Consider the following 11,867-nt stretch of genomic DNA (forward strand, 5'->3'; position numbering starts at 1 on the left):
TGACACTCAAATCAGCCAAACTGTCACTCTATTATCTTCAGAAGGACTGCTATAGTAGAGGTCAGCCAAACTGTCACTCTATTATCTTCAGAAGGACTGTTATAGTAGAGATCAGCCAAACTGTCACTCTATTATCTTCAGAAGGACTGTTATAGTAGAGGTCAGCCAAACTGTCACTATTATCTTCAGAAGGACTGCTATAGTAGAGGTCAGCCAAACTGTCACTCTATTATCTTCAGAAGGACTGTTATAGTAGAGATCAGCCAAACTGTCACTCTATTATCTTCAGAAGGACTGTTATAGTAGAGGTCAGCCAAACTGTCACTCTATTATCTTCAGAAGGACTGTTATAGTAGAGGTCAGCCAAACTGTCACTCTATTATCTTCAGAAGGACTGTTATAGTAGAGATCAGCCAAACTGTCACTATTATCTTCAGAAGGACTGTTATAGTAGAGGTCAGCCAAACTGTCACTATTATCTTCAGAAGGACTGTTATAGTAGAGGTCAGCCAAACTGTCACTATTATCTTCAGAAGGACTGCTATAGTAGAGGTCAGCCAAACTGTCACTCTATTATCTTCAGAAGGACTGCTATAGTAGAGATCAGCCAAACTGTCACTATTATCTTCAGAAGGACTGTTATAGTAGAGGTCAGCCAAACTGTCACTCTATTATCTTCAGAAGGACTGTTATAGTAGAGGTCAGCCAAACTGTCACTATTATTTTCAAAAGGACTGTTATAGTAGAGGTCAGCCAAACTGTCACTATTATCTTCAGAAGGACTGCTATAGTAGAGGTCAGCCAAACTGTCACTCTATTATCTTCAGAAGGACTGTTATAGTAGAGATCAGCCAAACTGTCACTCTATTATCTTCAGAAGGACTGTTATAGTAGAGGTCAGCCAAACTGTCACTCTATTATCTTCAGAAGGACTGTTATAGTAGAGGTCAGCCAAACTGTCACTCTATTATCTTCAGAAGGACTGTTATAGTAGAGATCAGCCAAACTGTCACTATTATCTTCAGAAGGACTGTTATAGTAGAGGTCAGCCAAACTGTCACTATTATCTTCAGAAGGACTGTTATAGTAGAGGTCAGCCAAACTGTCACTATTATCTTCAGAAGGACTGCTATAGTAGAGGTCAGCCAAACTGTCACTCTATTATCTTCAGAAGGACTGCTATAGTAGAGATCAGCCAAACTGTCACTATTATCTTCAGAAGGACTGTTATAGTAGAGGTCAGCCAAACTGTCACTCTATTATCTTCAGAAGGACTGCTATAGTAGAGGTCAGCCAAACTGTCACTATTATCTTCAGAAGGACTGTTATAGTAGAGGTCAGCCAAACTGTCACTCTATTATCTTCAGAAGGACTGTTATAGTAGAGGTCAGCCAAACTGTCACTATTATTTTCAAAAGGACTGCTATAGTAGAGGTCAGCCAAACTGTCACTCTATTATCTTCAGAAGGACTGTTATAGTAGAGGTCAGCCAAACTGTCACTCTATTATCTTCAGAAGGACTGTTATAGTAGAGGTCAGCCAAACTGTCACTATTATCTTCAGAAGGACTGTTATAGTAGAGGTCAGCCAAACTGTCACTATTATCTTCAGAAGGACTGTTATAGTAGAGATCAGCCAAACTGTCACTCTATTATCTTCAGAAGGACTGTTATAGTAGAGGTCAGCCAAACTGTCACTATTATCTTCAGAAGGACTGCTATAGTAGAGATCAGCCAAACTGTCACTCTATTATCTTCAGAAGGACTGTTATAGTAGAGGTCTAGAGATCAGACAGCAGCTACTCCTCACAGCACAGACAGACAGACAGACAGCAGCTACTCCTCACAGCACATCAGACAGACAGACAGCAGCTACTCCTCACAGCACATCAGACAGACAGCAGCTACTCCTCACAGCACATCAGACAGACAGCAGCTACTCCTCACAGCACATCAGACAGACAGACAGCAACTACTCCTCACAGCACATTAGACAGACAGACAGCAGCTACTCCTCACAGCACAGACAGACAGACAGCAGCTACTCCTCACAGCACATCAGACAGACAGACAGCAGCTACTCCTCACAGCACAGACAGACAGACAGCAGCTACTCCTCACAGCACATCAGACAGACAGCAGCTACTCCTCACAGCACAGACAGACAGACAGCAGCTACTCCTCACAGCACATCAGACAGACAGCAGCTACTCCTCACAGCACATCAGACAGACAGACAGCAGCTACTCCTCACAGCACAGACAGACAGACAGCAGCTACTCCTCACAACACATCAGACAGACAGACAGCAGCTACTCCTCACAGCACATCAGACAGACAGACAGCAGCTACTCCTCACAGCACATCAGACAGCAGCTACTCCTCACAGCACATCAGACAGCAGCTTCTCCTCACAGCACATTAGACAGACAGACAGCAGCTACTCCTCACAGCACATCAGACAGACAGCAGCTACTCCTCACAGCACATCAGACAGACAGCAGCTACTCCTCACAGCACATCAGACAGACAGCAGCTACTCCTCACAGCACATCAGACAGACAGACAGCAGCTACTCCTCACAGCACATTAGACAGACAGACAGCAGCTACTCCTCACAGCACATCAGACAGACAGTGTATTACACTGCATCTACAGCTCGATAATGAAGCGTCTCTCCGTCTGACTCCGTAAGTTAGACTCCGGCTGCAGCCGTCACTGCTCCTGGATCAGTTATTCCCAGGTGCTGTCTGGGTAGTTTCTGAATGTCCTAGAGATGACCAGACTTACTCTGGCGAGTTGAGGTTGAGTCCTAGTGTTGTCAGGTCACTGCTCCTGGATCAGTTATTACCAGGTGCTGTCTGGGTAGTTTCTGAATGTCCTAGAGACGACCAGACTTACTCTGGCGAGTTGAGGTTGAGTCCTAGTGTTGTCAGGTCACTGCCCAGTGCTAGGTGCACCATGCCTGGGTCCGTCTCCGCTGCCCTGATGAACGTTAACAAGCCAATCATCCCAAACTGGTCTGTTACCATGCCCCCGGGAATGTTCGTCACGCGACCTGGAGGAGGAGTAGAGGAAAGACCAATGAGGATGGGAGCCTCGTGTGTGTGTGTGGTGTGTGTGTGTGTGTGTGGTTTGTGTGTGTGTGTGTGTGTGTGTTTGACCCCTGTCTATTAACTACAGGAAGTAGTGTTGAACGTTGACCTTCGTGCCCGGGCTGATGATAAAATGACCAGGCTACATTCTTCCTGACCATGGCAAAGTCTTAGTGAAAACTTTTAATGTCACCTGAACAACTACAGTTAAAGGCCTTTCTTGCAGCTCTGAACACAACGCAGTAATCAATTCAATTCAATGTGCTTTATTGGCATGACGTAACAATGTACATATTGCCAAAGCTTATTTGGGGTATTTACAATATGAAATAAAATGAGAATCAAAAATGTCAACGGGACAACAGTAACAACAATAACTAAGTGTCAAAATAACCATACATTCAACAATAACAATAAACATACAGTAGAGTACATGTGCAGGTTGATTGGTCTGTCAGACACTGTCCCTCAACTTATGGCAGGCAGCAATGTAGTGCGCTACAGCTCTCTGCGTCCTCCCCCAACAGGACGGGTAGCCTATCCTCATCAGAGAGGTCTTTGAAACCTTGAATAAGAGTTTCAAATTTGGGGAAATGACACTCTAATTGTTTTATATTTTTGACGTTTTGTCAGGAAATGCAGCTCCGTCTCAGGTTCTGCTGTTGTGCAGTGGTTGCACAGCCTTTCCTCTACAGGGGGCCAGGTTTTCCTGTGTCTACCCTTCTCAATGGCAAGGCTGTGCTCACTGAGCCTGTACTTTGTCAAGGTTTTTCTAAGGTTTTGATCAGTAACCATGGTCAAATATTTAGCCACAGTGTACTGTCGATTTAGGGCCAGATAGCACTGCATTTTGCTTTGTGTTTGTGCTTGTGTTTCCCAATAAGCAATATAGTTTTGTTTTGACTGTGTTGTAATTTGGTTTATTCTGATTGATTGGATGTTCTGGTCCTGAGGCTTCAGTGTGTTAGTAGAACAGGTTTGTGAACTCAGCCCCAGGACCAGCTGGATGAGGGAACTCTTTTCTTTGCTCAGCTCTTGGCATTCAATATCAACGCATTACTAGAAAACAGAAGAAAAGGAAATATACAAGAAAAATGAAATACAAAGTAAGAAAGCGTACTATATAGATGAAATATTTTAAAAAGTGTCATGTAGCTCGGCCCCAGTGATGTACTGGGTTGTCTGTGCAAACCTCTGCAGCGCCATGTGATCCAGGGCGGTGCTATCGCCATACCAAGCAGTGATGCAGCCAGTCAATAGGTTCTCAATGGTACAGCTGTAGAACCTCTCGACAATAAGAGGGCCCATGCCAAATTTTTACAACCTCCAAGGGGGGGGGGGGGGGGGGGGGGGGGGGGGCTGTCACGTCTTCTCAACGACTGTGAGTGTTTGGACCATTTAAAGTCTTTAGTGATTTAGACAACGTGGAACTTGAAGCAGTTTACCCGCTCCACCTCTGTGTTAATCCAGGGCTTTTGATCGGAAACGCAGCGAACTCTCACCCTGGGACAATGGCGCTGATGCATTTTAGAATGAACTTATCGACTAAGTTATCGAGGTCTCCCTAGTCAGGTCCTAGTCATCAACTATACAGGTCTTCCTAGAGGTCCTGTCCTGTGACAGGTGAAAGGTTGGATGGAGTGAAGGACAGAGTGAAGGACAGAGTGAAGAACAGAGTGAAGGACAGAGTGAAGGAGAGAGAGAGAGAGGAATGGAGCCTCACCGTCCGGTAACACCTGTATGCCTTTCTTCAACTGGTTGTTGTTGTGGGCTGTTGAGCTCTTGTCCCCGGGGAACTTGGGCCCGTCTGTGCTGCTGGAAGTCTTACCTGAAGAGTTTAGATTCTGGAGAGGGACAGGAAGAGAAGAAGAGTTTAGATTCTGGAGAGAGAGGGACAGGAAGAGAAGAAGGGTTTAGATTCTGGAGAGAGAGAGACAGGAAGAGAAGAAGGGTTTAGATTCTGGAGAGAGAGAGACAGGAAGAGAAGAAGGGTTTAGATTCTGGAGAGAGGAACAGGAAGAGAAGAAGAGTTTAGATTCTGGAGAGAGAGGGACAGGAAGAGAAGAAGGGTTTAGATTCTGGAGAGAGAGAGACAGGAAGAGAAGAAGGGTTTAGATTCTGGAGAGAGAGAGACAGGAAGAGAAGAAGGGTTTAGATTCTGGAGAGAGGAACAGGAAGAGAAGAAGAGTTTAGATTCTGGAGAGAGGGACAGGAAGAGAAGAAGGGTTTAGATTCTGGAGAGGGGGACAGGAAGAGAAGAAGAGTTTAGATTCTGGAGAGAGAGGGACAGGAAGAGAAGAGTTTAGATTCTGGAGAGAGGGACAGGAAGAGAAGAAGGGTTTAGATTCTGGAAAGGGGGACAGGAAGAGAAGAAGGGTTTAGATTCTGGAGAGAGAGGGACAGGAAGAGAAGAAGGGTTTAGATTCTGGAGAGAGAGGGACAGGAAGAGAAGAAGGGTTTAGATTCTGGAGAGAGAGGGACAGGAAGAGAAGAAGAGTAGATTCTGGAGAGAGAGGGACAGGAAGAGAAGAAGAGTAGATTCTGGAGAGAGAGGAACAGGAAGAGAAGAAGAGTAGATTCTGGAGAGAGAGGAACAGGAAGAGAAGAAGAGTTTAAATTCTGGAGAGAGAGAGACAGGAAGAGAAGAAGGGTTTAGATTCTGGAGAGAGGGACAGGAAGAGAAGAAGAGTAGATTCTGGAGAGAGAGGGACAGGAAGAGAAGAAGAGTAGATTCTGGAGAGAGGGACAGGAAGAGAAGAAGGGTTTATATTCTGGAGAGAGAGGGACAGGAAGAGAAGAAGGGTTTAGATTCTGGAGAGAGGGGCAGGAAGAGAAGAAGAGTTTAGATTCTGGAGAGAGAGGGACAGGAAGAGAAGAGTTTAGATTCTGGAGAGAGAGAGACAGGAAGAGAAGAAGAGTTTAGATTCTGGAGAGAGAGGGACAGGAAGAGAAGGGTTTAGATTCTGGAGAGAGAGAGACAGGAAGAGAAAAAGAGTTTAGATTCTGGAGAGAGGGGCAGGAAGAGAAGAAGAGTAGATTCTGGAGAGAGGGACAGGAATAGAAGAAGGGTTTAGATTCTGGAGAGAGGGACAGGAAGAGAAGAAGAGTAGATTCTGGAGAGAGAGGGACAGGAAGAGAAGAAGGGTTTAGATTCTGGAGAGAGAGAGACAGGAAGAGAAGAGTTTAGATTCTGGAGAGAGAGGGACAGGAAGAGAAGGGTTTAGATTCTGGAGAGAGAGGGACAGGAAGAGAAGAGTTTAGATTCTGGAGAGAGAGAGACAGGAAGAGAAGAAGAGTAGATTCTGGAGAGAGGGAAAGGAAGAGAAGAAGAGTAGATTCTGAAGAGAGGGACAGGAAGAGAAGAAGGGTTTGGATTCTGGAGAGAGGGACAGGAAGAGAAGAAGAGTAGATTCTGGAGAGAGAGGGACAGGAAGAGAAGAAGAGTTTAGATTCTGGAGAGAGAGAGACAGGAAGAGAAGAGTTTAGATTCTGGAGAGAGAGGGACAGGAAGAGAAGAGTTTAGATTCTGGAGAGAGAGACAGGAAGAGAAGAGTTTAGATTCTGGAGAGAGAGAGACAGGAAGAGAAGAGTTTAGATTCTGGAGAGAGAGGGACAGGAAGAGAAGGGTTTAGCTTCTGGAGAAAGAGAGACAGGAAGAGAAGAAGGGTTTAGCTTCTGGAGAGAGAGGGACAGGAAGAGAAGAAGAGTTTAGATTCTGGAGAGAGAGGGACAGGAAGAGAAGAAGGGTTTAGATTCTGGAGAGAGAGGGACAGGAAGAGAAGAAGGGTTTAGATTCTGGAGAGAGGGGCAGGAAGAGAAGAAGAGTTTAGATTCTGGAGAGAGAGGGACAGGAAGAGAAGAGTTTAGATTCTGGAGAGAGAGAGACAGGAAGAGAAGAAGAGTTTAGATTCTGGAGAGAGAGGGACAGGAAGAGAAGGGTTTAGATTCTGGAGAGAGAGAGACAGGAAGAGAAAAAGAGTTTAGATTCTGGAGAGAGGGGCAGGAAGAGAAGAAGAGTAGATTCTGGAGAGAGGGACAGGAATAGAAGAAGGGTTTAGATTCTGGAGAGAGGGACAGGAAGAGAAGAAGAGTAGATTCTGGAGAGAGAGGGACAGGAAGAGAAGAAGAGTAGATTCTGGAGAGAGAGGGACAGGAAGAGAAGAAGGGTTTAGATTCTGGAGAGAGAGAGACAGGAAGAGAAGAGTTTAGATTCTGGAGAGAGAGGGACAGGAAGAGAAGGGTTTAGATTCTGGAGAGAGAGGGACAGGAAGAGAATAGTTTAGATTCTGGAGAGAGAGGGACAGGAAGAGAAGAGTTTAGATTCTGGAGAGAGAGAGACAGGAAGAGAAGAAGAGTAGATTCTGGAGAGAGGGACAGGAAGAGAAGAAGAGTAGATTCTGAAGAGAGGGACAGGAAGAGAAGAAGGGTTTGGATTCTGGAGAGAGGGACAGGAAGAGAAGAAGAGTAGATTCTGGAGAGAGAGGGACAGGAAGAGAAGAAGGGTTTAGATTCTGGAGAGAGAGAGACAGGAAGAGAAGAGTTTAGATTCTGGAGAGAGAGGGACAGGAAGAGAAGAAGGGTTTAGATTCTGGAGAGAGAGGGACAGGAAGAGAAGAAGGGTTTAGATTCTGGAGAGAGAGGGACAGGAAGAGAAGAGTTTAGATTCTGGAGAGAGAGAGACAGGAAGAGAAGAGTTTAGATTCTGGAGAGAGAGAGACAGGAAGAGAAGAGTTTAGATTCTGGAGAGAGAGAGACAGGAAGAGAAGAGTTTAGATTCTGGAGAGAGAGGGACAGGAAGAGAAGAGTTTAGATTCTGGAGAGAGAGACAGGAAGAGAAGAGTTTAGATTCTGGAGAGAGAGAGACAGGAAGAGAAGAGTTTAGATTCTGGAGAGAGAGGGACAGGAAGAGAAGGGTTTAGCTTCTGGAGAAAGAGAGACAGGAAGAGAAGAAGGGTTTAGCTTCTGGAGAGAGAGGGACAGGAAGAGAAGAAGAGTTTAGATTCTGGAGAGAGAGGGACAGGAAGAGAAGAAGGGTTTAGATTCTGGAGAGAGAGGGACAGGAAGAGAAGAAGGGTTTAGATTCTGGAGAGAGGGACAGGAAGAGAAGAAGGGTTTAGATTCTGGAGAGAGGGACAGGAAGAGAAGAAGAGTAGATTCTGGAGAGAGAGGGACAGGAAGAGAAGAAGGGTTTAGATTCTGGAGAGAGAGAGACAGGAAGAGAAGAGTTTAGATTCTGGAGAGCGAGGGACAGGAAGAGAAGAAGAGTAGATTCTGGAGAGAGAGGGACAGGAAGAGAAGAAGAGTAGATTCTGGAGAGAGAGGAACAGGAAGAGAAGAAGAGTTTAGATTCTGGAGAGAGAGAGAGAGACAGGAAGAGAAGAAGGGTTTAGATTCTGGAGAGAGGGACAGGAAGAGAAGAAGAGTAGATTCTGGAGAGAGAGGGACAGGAAGAGAAGAAGAGTAGATTCTGGAGAGAGGGACAGGAAGAGAAGAAGAGTTTAGATTCTGGAGAGAGAGGGACAGGAAGAGAAGAAGGGTTTAGATTCTGGAGAGAGGGGCAGGAAGAGAAGAAGAGTTTAGATTCTGGAGAGAGAGAGGGACAGGAAGAGAAGAGTTTAGATTCTGGAGAGAGAGAGACAGGATGAGAAGAAGAGTTTAGATTCTGGAGAGAGAGGGACAGGAAGAGAAGAAGGGTTTAGATTCTGGAGAGAGAGGGACAGGAAGAGAAGAAGGGTTTAGATTCTGGAGAGAGAGGGACAGGAAGAGAAGAGTTTAGATTCTGGAGAGAGAGAGAGACAGGAAGAGAAGAAGGGTTTAGATTCTGGAGAGAGAGGGACAGGAAGAGAAGAAGGGTTTAGATTCTGGAGAGAGAGAGACAGGAAGAGAAAAAGAGTTTAGATTCTGGAGAGAGAGGCAGGAAGAGAAGAAGAGTAGATTCTGGAGAGAGGGACAGGAAGAGAAGAAGGGTTTAGATTCTGGAGAGAGGGACAGGAAGAGAAGAAGGGTTTAGATTCTGGAGAGAGGGACAGGAAGAGAAGAAGGGTTTAGATTCTGGAGAGAGGGACAGGAAGAGAAGAAGAGTAGATTCTGGAGAGAGAGGGACAGGAAGAGAAGAAGGGTTTAGATTCTGGAGAGAGGGACAGGAAGAGAAGAAGAGTAGATTCTGGAGAGAGAGGGACAGGAAGAGAAGAAGGGTTTAGATTCTGGAGAGAGAGAGACAGGAAGAGAAGAGTTTAGATTCTGGAGAGAGAGGGACAGGAAGAGAAGAAGGGTTTAGATTCTGGAGAGAGAGGGACAGGAAGAGAAGAGTTTAGATTCTGGAGAGAGAGAGACAGGAAGAGAAGAGTTTAGATTCTGGAGAGAGAGAGACAGGAAGAGAAGAGTTTAGATTCTGGAGAGAGAGGGACAGGAAGAGAAGAGTTTAGATTCTGGAGAGAGAGACAGGAAGAGAAGAGTATAGATTCTGGAGAGAGAGAGACAGGAAGAGAAGAGTTTAGATTCTGGAGAGAGGGACAGGAAGAGAAGAAGAGTAGATTCTGGAGAGAGAGGGACAGGAAAAGAAGAGTAGATTCTGGAGAGAGGGACAGGAAAAGAAGAGTAGATTCTGGAGAGAGGGACAGGAAGAGAAGAAGGGTTTAGATTCTGGAGAGAGAGGGACAGGAAGAGAAGAAGAGTAGATTCTGGAGAGAGGGACAGGAAGAGAAGAAGAGTAGATTCTGGAGAGAGGGACAGGAAGAGAAGAAGGGTTTAGATTCTGGAGAGAGGGACAGGAAGAGAAGAAGAGTAAATTGTGGAGAGAGAGGGACAGGAAGAGAAGAAGGGTTTAGATTCTGGAGAGAGAGAGACAGGAAGAGAAGAGTTTAGATTCTGGAGAGAGAGGGACAGGAAGAGAAGGGTTTAGATTCTGGAGAGAGAGGGACAGGAAGAGAATAGTTTAGATTCTGGAGAGAGAGGGACAGGAAGAGAAGAGTTTAGATTCTGGAGAGAGAGAGACAGGAAGAGAAGAAGAGTAGATTCTGGAGAGAGGGACAGGAAGAGAAGAAGAGTAGATTCTGAAGAGAGGGACAGGAAGAGAAGAAGGGTTTGGATTCTGGAGAGAGGGACAGGAAGAGAAGAAGAGTAGATTCTGGAGAGAGAGGGACAGGAAGAGAAGAAGGGTTTAGATTCTGGAGAGAGAGAGACAGGAAGAGAAGAGTTTAGATTCTGGAGAGAGAGGGACAGGAAGAGAAGAAGGGTTTAGATTCTGGAGAGAGAGGGACAGGAAGAGAAGAAGGGTTTAGATTCTGGAGAGAGAGGGACAGGAAGAGAAGAGTTTAGATTCTGGAGAGAGAGAGACAGGAAGAGAAGAGTTTAGATTCTGGAGAGAGAGAGACAGGAAGAGAAGAAGAGTTTAGATTCTGGAGAGAGAGAGACAGGAAGAGAAGAGTTTAGATTCTGGAGAGAGAGGGACAGGAAGAGAAGAGTTTAGATTCTGGAGAGAGAGACAGGAAGAGAAGAGTTTAGATTCTGGAGAGAGAGAGACAGGAAGAGAAGAGTTTAGATTCTGGAGAGAGAGGGACAGGAAGAGAAGGGTTTAGCTTCTGGAGAAAGAGAGACAGGAAGAGAAGAAGGGTTTAGCTTCTGGAGAGAGAGGGACAGGAAGAGAAGAAGAGTTTAGATTCTGGAGAGAGAGGGACAGGAAGAGAAGAAGGGTTTAGATTCTGGAGAGAGAGGGACAGGAAGAGAAGAAGGGTTTAGATTCTGGAGAGAGGGACAGGAAGAGAAGAAGGGTTTAGATTCTGGAGAGAGGGACAGGAAGAGAAGAAGAGTAGATTCTGGAGAGAGAGGGACAGGAAGAGAAGAAGGGTTTAGATTCTGGAGAGAGAGAGACAGGAAGAGAAGAGTTTAGATTCTGGAGAGAGAGGGACAGGAAGAGAAGAAGAGTAGATTCTGGAGAGAGAGGGACAGGAAGAGAAGAAGAGTAGATTCTGGAGAGAGAGGAACAGGAAGAGAAGAAGAGTTTAGATTCTGGAGAGAGAGAGAGAGACAGGAAGAGAAGAAGGGTTTAGATTCTGGAGAGAGGGACAGGAAGAGAAGAAGGGTTTAGATTCTGGAGAGAGGGACAGGAAGAGAAGAAGGGTTTAGATTCTGGAGAGAGGGACAGGAAGAGAAGAAGAGTAGATTCTGGAGAGAGAGGGACAGGAAGAGAAGAAGGGTTTAGATTCTGGAGAGAGAGAGACAGGAAGAGAAGAGTTTAGATTCTGGAGAGAGAGGGACAGGAAGAGAAGAAGGGTTTAGATTCTGGAGAGAGAGGGACAGGAAGAGAAGAGTTTAGATTCTGGAGAGAGAGAGACAGGAAGAGAAGAGTTTAGATTCTGGAGAGAGAGAGACAGGAAGAGAAGAGTTTAGATTCTGGAGAGAGAGGGACAGGAAGAGAAGAGTTTAGATTCTGGAGAGAGAGACAGGAAGAGAAGAGTTTAGATTCTGGAGAGTGAGAGACAGGAAGAGAAGAGTTTAGATTCTGGAGAGAGGGACAGGAAGAGAAGAAGAGTAGATTCTGGAGAGAGAGGGACAGGAAAAGAAGAGTAGATTCTGGAGAGAGGGACAGGAAAAGAAGAGTAGATTCTGGAGAGAGGGACAGGAAGAGAAGAAGGGTTTAGATTCTGGAGAGAGAGGGACAGGAAGAGAAGAAGAGTAGATTCTGGAGAGAGGGACAGGAAGAGAAGAAGAGTAGATTCTGGAGAGAGGGACAGGAAGAGAAGAAGGGTTTAGATTCTGGAGAGAGGGACAGGAA

General features: G+C 45.5%; 1 protein-coding gene across 1 annotated transcript in view; it reads right to left on the bottom strand.

Annotated features, from left to right (window-relative positions):
- The window catches only part of LOC129838848 (CCR4-NOT transcription complex subunit 2-like), a gene marked incomplete in the record, with an annotated part of 95,708 nt that overhangs the window by 8,868 nt on the left and 74,973 nt on the right, over nucleotides 1–11,867 (bottom strand). The window contains 2 exon segments of the mRNA XM_055906072.1: nucleotides 2,901–3,057; nucleotides 4,818–4,938. Of these exon segments, the coding sequence (XP_055762047.1) occupies nucleotides 2,901–3,057; nucleotides 4,818–4,938 (278 nt within the window).

This window comes from Salvelinus fontinalis, chromosome 39 (assembly GCF_029448725.1).
Source record: "Salvelinus fontinalis isolate EN_2023a chromosome 39, ASM2944872v1, whole genome shotgun sequence".
Taxonomy (NCBI): Eukaryota; Metazoa; Chordata; class Actinopteri; order Salmoniformes; family Salmonidae; genus Salvelinus; species Salvelinus fontinalis.